This window comes from Dromiciops gliroides, chromosome 1, assembly GCF_019393635.1.
Source record: "Dromiciops gliroides isolate mDroGli1 chromosome 1, mDroGli1.pri, whole genome shotgun sequence".
Classification (NCBI taxonomy): Eukaryota; Metazoa; Chordata; class Mammalia; order Microbiotheria; family Microbiotheriidae; genus Dromiciops; species Dromiciops gliroides.
In genome coordinates, this window is record NC_057861.1 from 562,142,701 (window position 1) to 562,162,595 (window position 19,895).

At 35.9% G+C, this 19,895-nt stretch overlaps 1 protein-coding gene and 1 pseudogene across 2 annotated transcripts in view; both read right to left on the reverse strand.

The window, feature by feature from the left end:
- The window catches only part of IFT74 (intraflagellar transport 74), a 140,666-nt gene that overhangs the window by 100,712 nt on the left and 20,059 nt on the right, over nt 1-19,895 (reverse strand). For both annotated transcript variants that reach the window (XR_006354166.1, XM_043978143.1), the window contains exons 2-8: nt 15,159-15,297; nt 12,854-12,989; nt 9,202-9,250; nt 7,118-7,216; nt 6,186-6,246; nt 3,905-3,964; nt 2,084-2,145 (exon numbers count right to left, since the gene is read on the reverse strand). Coding sequence is in view for 1 of the 2 variants with exons in the window: in XM_043978143.1 (XP_043834078.1) it covers nt 2,084-2,145; nt 3,905-3,964; nt 6,186-6,246; nt 7,118-7,216; nt 9,202-9,250; nt 12,854-12,989; nt 15,159-15,278 (587 nt within the window). In the remaining variant the exon portion in view is untranslated. The remainder of the gene's footprint in view (nt 1-2,083; nt 2,146-3,904; nt 3,965-6,185; nt 6,247-7,117; nt 7,217-9,201; nt 9,251-12,853; nt 12,990-15,158; nt 15,298-19,895) is intronic.
- Nucleotides 17,474-18,856, reverse strand: LOC122751834 (annotated as a pseudogene).

Genomic DNA, 19,895 nt, shown 5'->3' on the forward strand with positions numbered 1-19,895 from the left:
ATGTTCATAAAATTAACTTGTCACTTAGAAAGGACAACTGAATGCTTTCCACTGACTCAGTGGATTTTCTCTAACTTTGGTGGTGATTTAAAACAGTGGTTTAAGTGCACCTTACACTGGTGTAATCACTGGTTTTAGTCATGTGGAACAGTCCTAACTGCACTGACATGCTATCTAGGAACAAAGGTGAAATATGCACTTGTTGCTTGTCCTTTGTTCCAGAAGAGGACAATGACATTAGGTGATATCATGAATTGCAGTGAATTAGATTTTAAACGAGGGAGGACTGTGCAAGGTCACCAACCTCACTCTTCTTCAGAGCCATCTAGGGCCAGTGACAAGAAATATATCAGGACAACTGGAGGTAGCCCCAGATGTTTAAGGCAATTGGGGTTAAGTGACTTGCCCAGGATCACACAGCTAATAAGTTTCTGAGATAAGATTTGAACTCAGATCCTCCCATCATCAGGGCCTGTGCTCTATCTACTGTTCCACCTAGCTGCTCCCCCCCCCAACATATATTTATTCCAGTCCTTCACTACCTTCTATTCAACTACTTGCAGTCATAAAATATAGTTCATTGTTGTAGATGGCTACAAGAGAGATATAATATTTATAAATAATGTCTAGGAATAACATAACTGAATTAAAAGGTTATCTAAATGAGATCAAATCATTCCTGTAATTTTCTAAACTCTGCAAATCTTTAAAGGCCCAGGACTGTGTCTTATATAACTTTGCATCTTTTATTCTATTTAACACATAGAAGATAGTTGAAAACTTGCTGAACAAATAAATAAATTAGAAGTGGAATAGCAGGAATTGGAATATATTTACAAGAAATAAGAAACTACTGCTTTTTGATGGAATTTTATACAATAAAATATTTCTTTAAGTACTCATCTGATTTTTCTGGAATTCATTATTAGAATATCAAAATATATTTTATAGTTATTTACTCTTTTAGTTTATCACGATTACTCTTCATCATCATGATCAAATATGTATTGAGTACACAGAAGGTAAAGGGTACTGGACTATGTGTTTTTGAAGTTTAGACAATTTTGATGAATTGTAGTTCTTGCCTTCACAGGTATTACAGGTACTGTGATGAAATGAGGACAAATTTGTTAAGATAGTACATAAACACAAATAATGTGTTCATTTTTAAAGTTTTCTATAAGTTCTAGTTATTAGGAGTCATATTAATATCAACATCATTTGTTTGTTTATATTAATCACCTAGAAAGACAGTATAACAAATTGGATATAGAATGTCCTTATGTCATGATAACATGGGTTTAAATCTTTACTCCAACATATACAATCAGTGTGACTCTGAGAACATCACTTAATCTTGGCATCCAGGCAACCCTCTAAAATTATAAATTTCACGGTAGATGCCCATTTCGTTAGGAGTTCCCTAAATCAGAGAAAAATCAGAGGTCTGGTACCACAAGAAAATAGATCTATTATGTACAATATAGGATGCTAGGAAGGACACTGAAAACCTACAGCATATACTGAGAACGGTGACAAGAATGGTGATGAAGGTGATGAGAATGAAGACCACGCCATATGAAGGAACTGGGAATGTTTAGCATGGAGAAAATAAGTTTTAGAGGGAAATGGAATAGTCATTTTCAACTTTTACTAGCAAAGAACTGAGTAAAAGGAAGGAACCACAGAAAGCCTAATTAAGGAAAAGCTTCCCAACAATTAAGGATGTCCAAAAGTGGAAGGGATTGCATAGGTAGGCAGTGGAATCCCCCATCACCAGAGTTTTTCAAATGGATGCTTGATAATCATTGGCTTGGAACGTTGTAGAAGGTTTGGTTTAAATTAGACAAACTTTGTGATTACTTAGAACTCTAAGATTCTTTGTTCTAGTCCAACCCCCTCCTTTTATAAATGAAGACTATGAAGGATAAATGACTAACCGAAAGTCAAGTGGCTCGCAGGTGACAGGGCTGAGGCTCCCATGCAACACCATTCTGCCTATCATGCCAAAATATGACCTTCAATCACTCCATAAAGTTCTTTTATGAAGCAGTTTAGTTTTCTAAGATAGCCATGTACTTACGCTTGTCTTTCTGTAAATATTATATCCATACTTTGGGTTTCTCGATCATTTTGAGCTTTTAGCTGCGTAGATAATTAATCAGAAATGTTAGTGATAGAAAATAACATTAAAGACATATTTTTCTTTAAATAATGATGTTTGTTGGAAATGAACTAAGCAATACATTGTTAACAGACTTCTGCTTATACATAAAACTTAACAAAGTTGAAAATAAGGTTTCATTTAAAAGTTAACTAATATCCTTGTAAGATTAAGCACATTATTGGCAATAACTAGAGATTAACGGGTTTTTTTTCATAGATGTAATGTTTTCCTACAAAAACATTGTATTCTTCACTGAATAAGCAAATTTTATATATACATATATATATATAAAATACACACATATCTATATCTATCTATCTATCTATCTATCTATATATCTGGGCCTCATGAATTTAACCCATATAAAACTGATCAATATAATAAGGACTTCAGTTAAAGTCATTGTTTGATTTTTCTAAGTTGAGGCTAAAAAAATCTCAACATTTCCTTCAAGATTGTGGTCTATATACTCACTTTGCCCCTACAGATACAAAAAAGTTCAAGTTTGCACAAACAATTTTGTAATAATAGTTTTTTATTTGCTATTAAATTTATAGACTTTAATAAACTGTGTTCTATTTATTATAACTTCAAAAATTCTCTAGTTGAATCAGTGTTTTTAAAAGAACTCAAAATGAATCAAGTGAACCCACATCTAAGAAGAACCCAAACTGTAATGCTTATTTCAAAATTTCAAGTATCTGTGATGAAAGATATTGGTTATCCCTTCATCAATGCAGAGAGCAGAATCCTTATAACATAACATAATAAAAGATCCTGAATTGAGACTATGGTTGAAAAATTCATTGCCATGATGTATCCTAGTGATGAGCACTTCTTAAATTAGTTAGGCCAGAGTTTGGATAATACATATACAATCAATCACCATCTCCTTCTCAAAGATTTTCTAATTTGGTTGGATCTACCAGAGCTAGTGCTCCATTGGCACAGCCTTGAAGATCCCAAGATCCCAGCTCTGTAGCATAATGAGGCATCAGAATTGAACTTGGGTGGATTTTGCAAAATTCATACTTTAATTTTACTTCCATCTCATATACAAAACAACCTGAATTACTTCCATCTGGATAATTCATTTTGCATTTGACAGTTTTCTCTGTTTTGTTAAAGCTATATGAAGATGAAAGGCAACATAATATAACTGAAAGAGCTGATCTTGGAGCCAAGAAGATCTGAGTTCTAGTCCTACTTCTGACATATACTGGCTGTGTGACCCCAGTCTCTTAATCTTTCAGTGCTCTAGTCAATTTTCTAAGACTATAAGTTACAGAACAAGTACTCCCATGAATTGGTAGAAGCAAGTTCCTCAGTCATAAGTTTATTATACCAATGAAATCGCAGGTCTAGTCCCTACCCCTACATATCCCTACATAAGGATGAATTTTTATTTCCATTAACCATGTACTTAAATTTGTGTTAAAATAATACCAGAACTAAGAAAATAGAAACATGATAAAGTATATAACTTTTCTCCCAAATAATGTAGCAGGATATGGGGGGGATTCAGACAATCTAAAGGCAGTGAAAATCTTTGGAATGTTATTAGGAAACCGGATTAACATTCAACTTAGAAGCTAAATTATTTCAGACTTTCATTGTATAGACATTATATTTTGTGGGAAATTATTTGACCAGCATATCTGAGTCTGTATAACAGTGGTCAATTGAATCACTTTATAAGTTCATAGAGCTTTTAGTCAAAAACTAAATAAATCTTACCATGTGGTAATCATTCATTACTTCTTCCATTTCTGTATTTGTGTTGAGTTTATCCACTAACTAAAAAAGACATCATAATCCCATTAGTCATTAAAGGTCATCTCTAGTTAAACAATATTACAATTAATCAGTATTATAAATAGTCATTTGTTGGAGGCTTATTTTATGAAAGATGAATATTAAAGAATTTTAAGCATCTTCGGCAAAGAAAACAGTATTAGACTATCTTAGAGAGCAAGTGGGTATCTGGCTTAGTGGAATAACTGGCTTTATTATGTAGGGTGAAGAAGTAAGCACTGTCACTCCTGAAAGCTCTGCCCAGTAGTTTCTGCTCCTTAGTAATAATGGCTCAATCTTGTGCAGAAGGGTGAATAGTAAAAACCTTTTGGTGATTTATTAAATGTGGGGTGCTAACATGTAACTGTACAAAAGTCCAAAGAGTGTCTCTGAGTTGTCAAAAACTACAGAAAGTCCCAATAGGCAAGGTGGCAAAAGGAAGACTGACTAGGAAGACTACTTCAGAAAATTGAAATGTGTAACATGAAAGAAATAAATACATGAAAAATAGCTTATTTTAGAAACTTTAGTTTTAATAACATATGTTCTGTCTAGAAAACATATTTAACGTTGTGATTTCTGCTTAATTAGTCTTATTTTTAAAAAGCACAATTTAAAATAAAATCATACAAGTAATATCTAAGAAATGACCTGTAGATTTGTAAAATTATTGTACTGGTCTGAATATGTCACCTCAAAAATAAGACCTTACCCTAAAAGCTGATCTCAGTAAAAAGAATAATACATGTAGTACACACTTAGAAATAGCAATCACACAGCATGACTAATGCAGAAATATGTTCAATGTGATTGTACATATATAACCTATACCAGATTGCTTGCTGTCTTGGGGAAGGGGGAGGGAGGGAGAAAAATTTGAAACTAGAAATCTTATAAAAACAAATGTTGAAAACTATCTCTACATGTAAGCAGAAAATAATAAAATAATAGCAATCATAATTCGCACTTAGGTTTTATAAAAATCAAATACTGGGGCAGCTAGGTGGCGCAGTGGATAAAGCACTGGCTTTGGATTCAGGAGGACCTGAGTTAAAATCTGGCCTCAGATACTTGACACTTACTAGCTGTGTGACCCTGGGCAAGTCACTTAACCCTCACTGCCCCACCAAAAAAAAAAAAATCAAATACTATTTGACTTGGCCAAATCTATGTGGCCTATCTTTAGTTCAATAGGGTAATGGCCATTTTAATAAATAATATACCTACTTAGTCCTCTAATCACTTAGATGCCTAACAATAAAAAAATTATGCTTCAAAATCAATATGCCATTTGACAAAAATTGTTTCTTTTCTACTTATAGGAAAACATGCCTGAGAGTCAGACAGGATGGGCAGGCATAGGTTAATTCTGACCTACATCACTGGAAGGAAGAACCAAAATGAAGAGATCCCAAATCTGTTTAAAGATTTGTTTTAATAAAGATTTTTTTTTTCCCTGTGGAAATTAAGCAATTAAGGTCACTAAAAACTGACTAGTATTACAGTCTTATATTTGAAAAAATTAGTATGTACACCAAAGTAGGCTTGGAGAACTATTAATTTTATTACCTTCAATTTTCATGATATCTGTAGCTACATGATATTTACTATATCTGTACTGCTCTTCTTCATAAGAAGAAATTCACACAGTTTTCCTCTTGGTTTCCTGAGAGGCTGTTATAGATTTGGTTCCTGATAAAGAGCTAAGTTGAACCTCATAATATGAATGTTTTAATTTGGAGCTCCAGAACCCCCATTTCTTTTTTTTTTTTTTTAGTGAGGCAATTGGGGTTAAGTGACTTGCCCAGGGTCACACAGCTAGTAAGTGTCAAGTGTCTGAGGCCGGATTTGAACTCAGGTCCTCCTGAATCCAGGGCCGGTGCTCTATCCACTGCGCCACCTAGCTGCCCCATTTCTTTTTAACTTAGAAGTAGAAGCTATGGAAGTTTCTATCCATTTACAGTATGGAGAGTGCAAAACTCCTTTCCTCTATTATATCTTACTAAGATTGCCATCTTTTGATAAGAAAATGTCATGTAGACAATTTTTACACCTCATAATTTTATGGGATCAAAATTATTATCAATTTTCATCCATCCACAAAACACTGACTCTCTTACTAGGAAAATTTTTAATGATGAAACCACCTAAAAGACAGAATAGCTTATAATATATTTAAAAGACAAATCAAACAATAAGAATTATCTTTGAAAGGGACAATTACCATATTGTAGTCTGCTAGTTGTCCTTGAAATTCTTTGATTTCAACAGCTAAAGTCTCTGCCCTGTAAGCATGAAAAAAAAACCCAACTTATTAAATGGAGTAAGTGTAGTAGGAACAGGCTATAGCAGGAACTGGGAGACCAGAGTTCTTTCTATGTTTGCTACGTTTAACAACAGTAACTTATATTTGTATAACACTGTTTTTCAAAATGCTTCTTAGATACTTTATGAAATGTGATGCTATTCCAGAGTCTTGTCTTTCTGCCTCTGTACCTTTGCTTAAGCCAGTTCCTCTATCTAGAATGTCATATCTCCCCTGTTCTATTCAAAAGTGACCTATTTTGTAAATCTCACCTTCCCCATAAAACCTACCTGGATTATTCTGATCCACAAAAATATTTTTCCACATATGAATTAACAGAATTTGCTGGCTAAACCATTTCATCTTATATTGTCTCATATTGTTAATTTTATATTATTATTTACATTTAGCACTTTTATTTACTTTTATCAAATTTATTTTTAGCTTGTTATTTCACTTTATATAGAATTATAGAATCAGTGACTTTAAAAGTTAGAAGAGACTTAGCAATCATCTAGACCCATCCCAAAATTTTATAAATCTGGAAACCAAGACCTAGAAAGATTAACTGAGTTGCCATGGTCAAACAACTAGTCAGAAACAGAGTCAGAACAGGTATTATAATATTCTATCAATTAGAAAGAGAGCTCCTTTGATAGGGTATGTGTCTTATCTTTCAATGTCTGGTACTATGGAACTGTATATAGTAGACACTCAATAAATTAAATAAAGTTTATGACAGTAAAAAATCAGGATTAGATTCTTCTTGTATATCATATTAAACACATATGCTCTACTTCATAAAAAGCAAGCTCTTGGCCATTTTTTTCTAGGTAAGATTTATGACTTACCTCTTTTCATATGACAAATACACTGAATTCTCTTGATTGTACATTTCTATTTCTTTTTGAAGTTTATTCATTTCAGTTGTGAGTTCACTTATTTTGCTTCTACAGAAAAGAAATGGAAAAGTCTTAATGGTATTGCAAATCTGAAATAACTGTTTCAAGGCATTTATTATAGTTAATAATACTCTTTAAATATAATTATTAATAATCTTACAGTTATTTCTGTAATACCTACACACACACGAAAAAAAGAGAAAGCCTTAAGTGGTTGTATCTTGATGGAAGCAAAAATGAAGGATCCAGTGCTATGCCTTAGATGCCCATCGTAGTCTAATGATGGTATTTATGGCTCTTTAGACATACAGGCTTTATTTATTAATAGAATTGGATCGAGATTTAAATACACTCTAGTCTGGGTCCAAATGGAGAGATATAAAGGCAGAGGTAGTAGTGAAACATTCTTATACCAATCACCTCCCCAACTTCTGTCACCCTAAGATGTAGAATAAAATCCCTATTTGTTACAGCTATTACTTTCTGGTGCCAATATAAAGGTCATGGAGAAAAGACAGATATTTTCCCTCATCTGAATTCAAAGTAAAGCTCTATGATAAAATTTATTATGCAGTATTACATCATTATCTTCCTTATTGACCTTAGCTTTTATGATTTTCTGTAAGCTAGTCATGCTCCATCTTACTACTGTGTTTGAGTCCCACGGGGTCCAAACATAGGAAGGAGCCAAGGGGTAGGAGAGAAAGTGGCAGTAGAAGAACTAAAGGAAGACTGGAATTAAGGGAGGTAATTAAAAGTAATAGAAATAGTAATAGAAAAAGTAATATAAAAAAGTATATACAGATAATAGGTCATGAGAAGAACAATGAAATCAGGAAGGTGGAGATTATGTTGTCTGGTGAGATGGCAAAAAAGGCAGGTGGAGAATAATAAAAAAACGTAGCAGCAGGCATGCTCAATAAATAGTGACAGGTTGACTGAAACTGTACCATTTGCCATAACAGACTATATGTATACAGATATAGATAGATAGATATATTTATATATCTACATAGTCTGATATATAGATATACATAGTCTGTTATGGCACACATACATACCCATAGATATGTGCGTAAAATATATGTATATATGGGTGTATATCACAGCAATTATCATTTTATTAAAATTTGTTATTGTTTAGTTGTGTCCAACTCCTTGTGACCCCATTTTGGGGTTTTCTTGGAAAAGATACTGGGATAATTTGCCATTTCCTTCTCCAGTTCATTTTACAGATGAGGAAACTGAGGCAAAACAGGGTTAAGTGATTTGCCAGGGTCATATAACCAGAAAGTGTCTGAGGCCAGATTTGAATTCAGGTCTTCCTGACTCCAGGTTCCCTGCACTACTTAGCAGCCTGTTATTAAAATTAAAAATTTTGTTTTTCCCTTTTAAAAGAGCCTGAAATGATAGTTTGACACAAACTCTGCAGGGTCCTGAGGCAATTCAGCTGGGTTATGGAGGAAACAAAAACCTTGGAACATCATGAGACCACCATCAAACATAAGAAAGTTCAAGGCAAACTAGGACTTGGAGGGTCTTAGTTGGGATGCAGCAGGGGCAGAGGAAATATACCTTCTGGCTCTCTCCTACTTTAACCAAATATTGCTAACTTGGTCCTAAGATCAAGGAAAGTACTATCATTGCTCTCTAAATTTTGGAAAGCCCCAGTAATCTTGCCCCAGTTAAATACTTATAAAAATCATGATTTTCTTCCATCAGAGGGTGAAAAAAACTGAACTTAAAACACACAGTTGTCCAAAATACAAGTTGTCTAAAAAGTCTTTGTGCAATAAGCTTAAAGTTGCACTTAGACTTTTGGGGCACCTGTATATAAGGTTAGAAATGTTCTATTAGCTTTCCAATTCCATATGGTTTGCAGAATATTCAATGTAATAATGAATGATAAAAGAAAAAAATAACTCAGAAATTAAAAGAACCTGAATTAATTAGTAGTCTCTGTAACTACAATTTGACATGAAAATAGTTTATAATATCAATGTTATAGTTTTAAAATTATTTAACAAACAAACCTAAGTAGCCCAAGATAATAAGATTTATCCAAAATCTGCCTCTGGGGACCTAACAACAAAAATAAAAAGGATGTTAGCATTTTGTTTGAAAGCCAAGTTTTAAAATTTCACTTAAAAGACAAATTCAAAGTATATCCATAAATCATACTCTAGTTTTCCAAAGATTGTCTTCATGCACTCCTTCTCAAGTCAACAAAAGGAAAGAATGAAATAAAAACCAAGAAAACTAATTCTTAAAAGAAAATGTGCAATTCAGTATTAAAATAAATGTTCCTCTTTTATCTCACTGGCAATTAATATATCATTTGCCAATTTAATGATAATAATAGCTGATATTCATATAGCATTTCAGGTATTGTGAACATTATATTATATTATAAACATTATATTATTTTGGTAATCTTTGTGAAATAGGTTCTACAGTTATTATGGTCTCCAATTTACAGATGATAAAAAGTTATCAGATTCAGAAGGCTTATATGACCAAAGGTAATATAGTTAGTGGTGAAGACAGGATTCAAAACCATTTGCTTCCTCACTCCAAGTCCAGTACTTTTTCTGGGATGCCACCCTGCTTACAACAACAAACATTTCATTATATGTCATTATTTATTAAGGTATGGTAAAAATCTAAAAAAAAACAAACCCTAAACAAACTTAGTCTACAATTTGGATACTTAAAGGAGGTTTCATAAAGGAATCAGGTCAGTAAATAATTACAGCACTAGGCTTTTATTACAATGCATTTTAATTCACTCTAGGGTTGGACTTAAGGAGACCCTAGGGAGTAGGAAGACAGGAATAAAGGACACCAAAGAAAGGATACCTTGGTGGTTTGTGGATGCCTATATATCAGTTCCATAGAAGGAACTGCCAGGGCATTCAATTATGCAATAAAGTATCATGAATGAGTTTTATATTGGGGCAGGTGTGAAATCTCACGTATGTGCATCTGATTGGTTTCCTATCTCTAATGTCATAAGAAGAAATCCAAATTTATAGGGCAAATCTAAATCTATTACTCCATTCCAAAATATTTATAGCGGCCCTTTTTGTAATACCAAAGAACTGGAAACAGAGTAGATATCCATCCATGAGGTAACAGCCTAAAAAACTGTAATACATCTATGTAATGGCACATAACTTCCATTAAAATATGATACATGTGAAGGAGGCATGGGGATATTTACATGAATTGATGCAAGGAAAACAATATATGTGACAATTCCCACAAGTAAATGCAAAAAATGACCAAAATTAAAACTGAAGCCTACCTAATTATATCAAGCTTTGCACTGAAGAAAAGGTGAGAATTCAGCTATATCCCTTCTTTGCAGAAATTGGGAACAATGGAGGTGGACCAAAGCACATTATTATCACACTATGCAAAATTACTTCATTTTCTTATTTTACCATATATACAGCTTGCAAACAATACTTGGTATAAGATGAGGGCAGATTTAGAAATTAACACAAAAAACTGAGGACTTTCAAAAAGGCATTAATTCATCTTTTTATACCCATCTGAAAACAATGTTTAAAGTCACAGTTAAAATCAAGATAATTATTTATTCAAGAGATATACCTCGCATTTTCTCTTCTCTCAGGTCCCTCATTAATTTATCTACACTCTTTCTTGGTTGTCTCATTATTCTCATGAATTCAAATATCACTTTCATCCAAATCTACATATGTAGCCCCTATCTCTTTCCTGAGCTCCATTTCTGCATCTCAAATTGCTTTCTGAACATTTCCACCTGGACAATCCATAGATATCTTAAACTTTACATGTCTAAAACAGGGATTATCTTTTCCCAGAAATGCACCCTTTCTCTCATTTCCTTATTTCTTTCAAAGGCACCATCATTCTTCCTGCCACCTATTTTTACAACTAAAGAGCCATATTTGATTTGTTATTCTTATCCTTGGCCTCTGCTCCCCACCCACAAAATCAAGCTGGTTTCTAATTCTTGTAGTATATAGTTTTATCTATCTATCTATCTATCTATCTATCTATCTATCTATCTATCCATCTATCCATCCATCCATCTACTTCTTGCATTCATCTCCTTTCAACTAAAACAGGCCTTCATTACTTCTTCAATGGACTATTATAATAGCCTTTAATTGGTTTCTCTGATTCTAGCTTCTCCATTCTCTACTCCAACCTCCAATACAGTTGCTAAGCTGATATTCCTAGTGCATATGTCTGCCTCTCCCATAAGTGAGTTCTTCCTGGAACCTCCATTTTTGGGAAGGACACAGACCAGTAATGACTCATTGCCACTTCTCCCACTGGTGGGTTTGTCCTTATATTTCCATTTTGGGGAAAGGCCCAGACCAGCTGTCCCTCTTTCTTTCAACTCAGCCACCATGCTTCAACAGAGGCACCTCCCTTTCAGCTTCCCTTTTATATATTGTCTTCCCTCATTAGAATGCAAGCTTCTTGAAAACAAGGGCTGTCTAAGCACATAGTAAGTGCTTAATGAATAAATACTTGTTGACTGACTTTTCTTCAGAATTGGAAGGTGAAATCAGGCATAATAATATTGATGTATATTAAGTAATATAAAGAGGGATGGAAAAATTTGGGAAAGCCATTGGGATGAGTGAAGTGGTAAATCATTTAGGGTGACATAAAGGACTATCTTGTTGCAGTGAGGGCAGAGTTGAGATTATGTAACAGAAATTGATAGTGAACCCAGTCAGCAGAGTTCCACAGGGTTTTTTTGAACTTCATTTAACACTATGTGAATAAAAGTAAAGGTGGCAAATGGTGGGAGAATCCAAGGTTGAGGCATGGCAGGACAAGAATTCTAATAGGATAAGGAGGCAATATTAGAGGTGAAATGGTTTACCAAGGGATCAAAATGAAGATGCACTGTACCCAGTGCAGGGGTGATGGCCTAAGGAAGAACTGAGGCCTACAGCAATTGGAAGTGATGATGAGGATGAAGAAGAGGGTTAGGAGTTGAAAGGCAAAGGGAGAGGTGGAATGACAACAGATTATAATCAGATAAAGGAATTTCAGAATTCATAAACATGAAATGGAACACTTGAGGGTAATGGCAAGATCAAGGGTATGACCATCTTTTTGAGTAGCTGAGATGGGGCAGAAGAATGGGGAAATGGGTAAGTTGAGTAAATGGGAGGTTAAATTGTTTGAGGGACTATCATTACATATGTTAAAGTCCACTAGTAAGGGGGCAAGAATTGGGGAGGAGATTGTTGGACAGGCACTGAACTCAGTGTGGAAGGAAAAACCGTGTCCTAGAATCAGGTTGACAACAGATACCAGAATCTTGATCAGGTATGAAATATGAATTAAATAAATCTCAAAGTCGAAGAGATTATAGAGTGATGTTAGTAAAGGAAAACCTAGAAGTGGCAATGAGAAACAAACAGTATTGCAAGTTAATCATCAGGACTAGTTGAATATAAAGGAAAGTGCAACCATTGGTGTATAGGAGGGCTAGGAAAGCTATGTCATCAAGAGGAAGCCAGGTCTCATTGAATGAAAGATAGAAAGAGTGAAAAGAAAACGGGGTGTGGTGATAGCTAAGATGCATGGGTCTTCTTTTCTTCCTCACACTGTCATTCTGATCTATTAATGTTGTATTGAAATACCTCATCTACTCATTCTAAAAGATACCTTTCATTCCAGTTTTCATTCCACTTAAACCTTGCTGTGTTACTGGACGATCTGCAACTTTTATTTGAGAAGCCAGTACTCCTCCAGGCCCCATGGTACCACTTCGAGAGGCAGGTCTTGATGTACCAGGTGGCATCTAAAAAAAAAACCCCAAGAATTTTCCTTTAATAATACATTTCCAGTGATGCATGAAATCAAAAGGAAGTTTTTAAAAACAAAAAATCAGATGAGTGAATTGTGTGCATGCCATAATAATAGTCTGTTACAACACTGTTATATAAATGTGAAGGTATGCCCCTTTCAAATTTCTGCAAATTTGTAGGTAAGGGGAAAACACAGAGACAACATAACAAGGGTAAAACCCTTTCAGGTGTGATGGAATCATTCTGTAAGTTGTAAAGAAGTTCATTTGCATATAAAAGTCCAGCAGACAATGAATTTGCTCACAGAGTAGAGATTACTTCTTTACTCCCCAGCAATTCCTTGTCATTCATTTTCTTTTCTTTTCTTTTTTTTTGGTGAGGCAATTGGGGTTAAGTGACTTGCCCAGGGTCACACAGCTAGTAAGTGTTAAATGTCTGAGGCTGGATTTGAACTCAGATCTTCCTGAATCCAGGGCTGGTACTCTATCCACTGCACCACCTAGCTACCCCCCCTTGTCATTCATTCAGTAATAGAACCCCAGAGTTAAAACAAACTGAGTAAACTGAACCCCAGTTTAGTGTTTTGTGATTGATGGTCAAAGGGCTATTGTTTAGTTATGGCTTTGTGTGAAAAAAGAGATGATGGTGAGGGAATACACTGCATTGTCACCATAATTTAGGATGAAAGCTCTTTATCAAGGGGACCAGGTTTTGAACCAGAGAGTTATCTGAGGGGAAGGTTAAAATTGCACTCTTCCATCTCCTTGCCTGGGAGATGGCAACCCTCAGAACACAACAGTCCCCAACCTGAGTTTTGCAGCTAAAAGAATAAAGATGGAAGTGGTGAAGACTACAGATACACATCAAGAAAACTGAGATACCCATATAGAAGAGACATCTTTCCAAGTAGAGAACTATACAGAGGCACTGGAGATTGAAGAGACACCAAGATCCTGTAATCCAGAACTGTGAGTTGTATCGGCCATGTGTATCCTGCATGAATGTGCCTTTGCCAAAGTGCCTCAGGTTATAGAGGCAAATGCTTTGTACTTACTGTTCTTGCTATTCCATTTGGGCTAATGCTTTTGATAATAGCTCACTGAGTCTACTGTCTGATTGTTAATTGCAAGGGTAAAAGCAGGAGCTCAGGAGCTACAGCAGTAAAGCCATAAAGTTATACCCCAGAACCTGTGAGGAGCACTCACTCCTGAGAACACAAAGTGCAAACTGGGGGTGTTACAAAAGAAAGTAAATGATTAATATTACTTAATATACATCAATATTATTATGCCTGATTTCACCTTCCAATTCTGAAGAGTAGGATAATGTACCCTGGGGAAGAAAAGAAAAAAGAAATCTTACTTTCTAATCTACTGCTTGAACCATTTACATGTGTGGTAGGTAATATTTAAGTGATAGTGACATTTCAGGGAAGTTTTGTTTTTCCCCCACTTCTGAGTGGGTGAAAATTATTCTAGAACATCTTTCTATCCTGCTCACTTATCCTCTGCTATTTTCCTCAATTTCTCCCCAAATGCCAAATTGATAGATGGGCTGGCAGTAGAAGAACTGTCAGAGCAAAGGAGGCCTTTCTCTCCCCCATTATTTTTTTGCCTAGCCAATAGAGTAACATGGGTATTTACAAAGTCATCACAGATTTTTTACTTGGAATATTTAAGGACCTAAAAGAAATTTCATCTAACATGTAATAGTAAGATTCTTTAGCGTTTTTTAAAAACAAACATGCAAAAGAAGAATGTCTCCAGAATGAAACAAAAACATGAAGAAATATCTCATAAAAAACTCCATTTTGAAAGTCCAGACTTGTAACAGGAAAAAATAAAGATGATGATAGCTAATAATACTATAGTACTCCAAAGTTTGCAAAGCAGTTTCCTTTGATTCTTACAATACCCTCTTTGAAATAGGTGACATTATTATTCCCATTTTACAAATAAGGAAATTGAAGCTAAATAAGAAGGGTTAAATGACTTATCTAAGGTCATAATGCTAGTAAGTATCTGAGACAGGTTTTGAATTTGAGTCTTCCTGACTTCAAGCCCAGTCTTTTATTCCATTCTACCAAAGAGCTGACCCCTTAGTAAATAAATTAACAATGATAAAGTATGGTTCTTAAGCATATCACTTTTTCAAAAGCTTACTCCAGTTGCTACTCGAAGACCTGCTGATGGGGGCCGTATTCCTGAAGGAGGTCTTCCTGTCAACCCAATTCCTCCTCGTGAAACAGGACGAGCAGAAGGGGGTTTGTGATTACTGGCCATATCTTGTTCACTTTAGCCACTGTTGAGAAAAGAAAATATAGTTCAATTATCAGTGATATTTCTAAAACATCTGGCATAATTTGTCCCATACTTCTCGAAATTGTCTTATCCTCTGGCTTCTGTGATACCACTATCCTGGTAAGGAACTTTTCTGACTGGCTCTTTCTCTTGTTATTCTTTGTCTTCCCAAACCTCCAGAAGAGATTCCCTCAAGTCTGTCCTTAGCTCTCTGTTCTTTCTCAAAATTACTTAGCCATTCAGTCATTATCCTAGTTTCAAATGTCACCTTCTACACTGATTCCCAAATCTAAACCTCTAGTCCTATACCTCAAATTCAAATCTAATTTCAAATCTGCATTGCTATATGGATGTTTCTAAATAGATCTCACCATCACTTCAAACCTATATTCAAAGATGAACTTGTTATATATTTTTGAGGGAACCAGTTCCTCTTTTCTAGTAATGCCACTGGCATTGAAGAAGGGTAGAGCCAAGACGTTGGAAAAAAGACAGAGATTTGCCTGAGCTCTCCCAAATTCCTCTCCAACCAACTTTAATTAACAACTCAAAATGAAATCTGGAGTATCAGAACAAATAAAAGGACGGGGTAAGACAATTTTCCAGCCAAAGACAACTTAGAAGGACTGCAGGAAAGGTCTGTTTCACTCAGGTAAAGGGGGAACACAACCCAGTACAGGCAAAAATTATCTGTGATGCAAGAGAATCATGAAAAAAAGAGTCAAGAGTTTGGTAAAAGAAGCACAAAACTGGAAAAGGATGTACAAAAATTCACTCAAGAGAACAACGCCTTAAAAAGGAGAATTGGCAAAATGGAATACATTGAAGAAAAATGATTCCTTAAAATGGAGAACTGCCCAAATAGAAAAGGTACTGCCGACAATGAAGCAGTATCAATACCACTGGCATTCTGTCAAATTTCCCTGGCCTAAAATTCTCTACTTACAATTTTATTCTTCTACTTCATCCTCATCATATTCAACCAGTCTCCAAGTCCAGCATATTTCCCTTTAAAGTACCTTTAATAGTCATCACTTCATATCAATTTCCATTCTTATACAATTTCAGACCCTTATCATCTCATACTTAGAAAACAGCAATAGGCTCCCAGCTGTCCTCCTTGACTCCAGGCTTTCTTCCTATTTCAAAACATTCTTTGTACCATTACCAGAATAATTTTCTTTAAATTCTACTTTTGTCATGTTATTGTCTTTCCCTATTTCATACAGCATATTTAAACTTCATTGCTTCACTTCAAGATGTGGTACAATTCTAATTTTATTTCTGATACTTCCTTCACTGACCCATGCTCACAGCCATATTCCTGTCTATCTTTGTGCCTTTACTTTGATTGATTTTCAAAGGAAGAATCTCTCTCCTGAATGCTGTATAATCGAATCCCAACCATCTTACCTATACTAATTTTCTTGACTGTGTCAGCTTTCACTATCTCCCTAAGAGAATCAAGTAACAAAATGAAACAACTAATAGTATTAGCAAAATAGAAAGATAGACAATAACTCACAAAAATCATCAAACTTTCCATATTTTAGCAATAAAACTGAGGGAAAACCAATAGAGAAATTTCATTTGAAATAACTACAGAATGTATAAAGTATATGGTAGTCCACCTTCTAAGACACACAGAAATTAGATAATCATAACTACAAAAAACTCTTTACAGAAATAGAGACAGGCTAAAAAGATAAGAAGTATTAATTGTTTGTGTTTGGACCAGGCCAATATAATAACTGCTTCACAAGCTAAATGGGAGAAAGACAGCCTTCCACTGCTTACTGTGACATGGAGGGAGGAATATGTGACTGCAGACTGGTATAGAGAAATGTAGTGAGCAACACAGGAAGGAAGGTACTTAGGAAGGTACTTTGGAAGTGGAGCTTCCCAAGCCTTCTTCAGAGAAAAATGGGTGGACAGAAATCACTCCAGGTTAGAGAAAGAAGATGTTGGAATGGCAAGCATGTAGGAGCTAGTTCCTCAACATGTCCCTTATTTCCAGTGTGCCTCCCTAGAAATTTCAAAGAAAGGAATTCTCCTTGGGGGAAACTGGGTCCTCTCTCTTGATGTGAAATCTTATCTTACTCCCAAAGGAAAAGCTCATCTGCTCTTGTGCTTTGTGTAGATTGATAGGCCCAATAAGTTTGTTTGCTGAATGCCTTCTAGAATTCCTCACTTTCATCTTCCCTCGCTATAGAATCTGTGACTACTTCTTCATAATCCTTCTCCTAGGCAGCCGAATCTTCCTGAGCCTCAGAGAATTCTCCTTCCTCTGTGCCTTCACCCACATACCAGTGCACAAATGCCCGCTTGGCATATATAAGGTCAAACTTGTGATCTAGATTGACTCATGCTTTGGCAATGACTGTTGTGTTACTGAGAATGCAAACTGCCCGCTGCTCTTTAGCTAGGTCTCCAGTGGGTACCCCACTTGAGGGCTGGTAATTGATAACAACCTTGAAGCCAGTGGGACACCAACCTACAAACTGAATGGTTCTCTTGGTCTTGATTGTGGCAATGGTGGCAGTGGCATCCTTGAATACATCACCTCAGTTCAGCATGCAGCAGGCCATGCACTTGCTATGAAGAGGGTCACACTTTACCATCTGGTTGGAGGGGTCAAAGCAGGCATTGGAGATCTCTGCTACAGAGAGCTGCTCATGATAAGCCTTTTCAGCAGAGACAATGGATGAGTAGATGACGAGAAGGCAGTGGATTCAGGGATAAGGTACCTGTTTGATCTGGAACTCTGTGACATCTACATTGAAAGCACCATCAAAGCACAGGAAGGCAGTTATGGAGGAAAGATCTGAGCAGTGAGCTGGTTGAGGCTGGTTTATGTAGGGCATTCGATGTCCAGGTTCTGGTGGGAGATGTCATAGATCACTGTCCACCACTGAAGGCACAGCTAGAGTGCTCCAGTGTGATTTGAATGGTTAAGATGGAATTATAGAGCTTTACTACAGTTGTGGATACCTGTGGGGCTAAGCAAATGGCAAACTCCAGCTTGGACTTCTTGCCATAGTCAATAGAGAGTTTCTCTATCAACAGAAAGGTGAAGCCTGAATCTGTGTCACCCCCTGTGCATTGGTTTGATCAGCTCACCAGTTTCTAATCTGTATAACTTCTCTGAATTGTTTGCTCTTTTACCTGGACAAATGGATTTATCTATTTGCCACTTGTGACAATTTTTTTGAGTAACTAGTGGGGAAAAAAAAGCTATACTGGTGAACATAAGCTAAGGGCTATCCTCTCCCTAAAAAGCAGTAAGAGATTACCTCTTTTGTCTTGAATTTTGCATACCTATATTAGACAAATATTTGAACTATGTAAGATAATTATAATTCTAGCCCTATACCTTTGATATAATTCTAGGCTTTTGGGACTCAGGAGAAAAGAGTGCCTGATTTTGGTGGCACTCCAGGGTCTGCCTGTTCCTCCCCATTCCTACCTCTCCTCTCCACTAGCATGCTGGCAGTAAGCACTGACTTGTAGCCTCTTTCTCTTATTGCTGAGTTTCTTCTTAAAGTACCAACTCCAGCCATGTTCACTCTTTTTTTTTCCCCCTGGGGCCATGGGGGTTAAGTGACTTGCCCAGGGTCACACAGCTAGTAAGTGTAAAGTGTCTGAGGCCAGATTTGAACTCAGGTATTCCTGAATCCAGGGCCAGTGCTTTATCCACTGTGCCATCTAGCTGCCCAAAACTGTGCATACCCTTTTTTTTTTTTTGTGAGGCAATTGGGGTTAAGTGACTTGCCCAGGGTCACATAAGTAGTAAGTGTCAAGTGTCTGAGGCTGGATTTGAACTCAGGTCCTCCTGAATCCAGGGCCCAGTTCTTTATCCACTGCGCCACCTAGATGCCCCTAGCCATGTTCACTCTTAACCCAGGTCAGCCCTTAACCCCTCAGACTACTTTTACTCTGTGATATCCACCTTCCTCCTTCACAAAGATACTTCTCCCACCTATCCCATGCTTTTCAGCCCCCTTTTGTGGGTACCTTCCCCCATTATAATGTAAGATCCTTGAGGGGAGGGGCTATCTAAACACAGTACCTGTTACATGGGATATACTATAAGTACTTAATAAATGCTATATCTAATATAATCAAATCTTTACAGAGGCAAGTGAGGTCTCAGATTTTATCTATCCATACCACCCCTGAGCTGTATCTACATATTTTACCAATCCATATGGACCCATATCTACATTATATAAAAATGACTATTATTCAGTGCAATACCAAACTACCAAACAGTTACTCTACAGACCTAGAAAAATCATAACAAAATTTATCTAGAGGAAAAGATAATCTTAAATGTCATCATGGAAAAAAAGGGTAGGAAGGAGACTAACAATGGCAGATAAAACAACTACATTAAAAGAAGTGATCATCAAAACTATTTGGTATTAGTTAAAATAGAAAAGTTGATTAGTGGGATAGATGAGAAAAAACAAAATCCAGAAGAAAAGGAATACATGGCTCAGAGAAGCATTTTTTAAAATGTACAGAAGTGAACAGAAGGTTCAGAGGGAAACAGAGACCATCAGGGCAGGTTAGTAATTTATGAGCTAAAGTTATTAA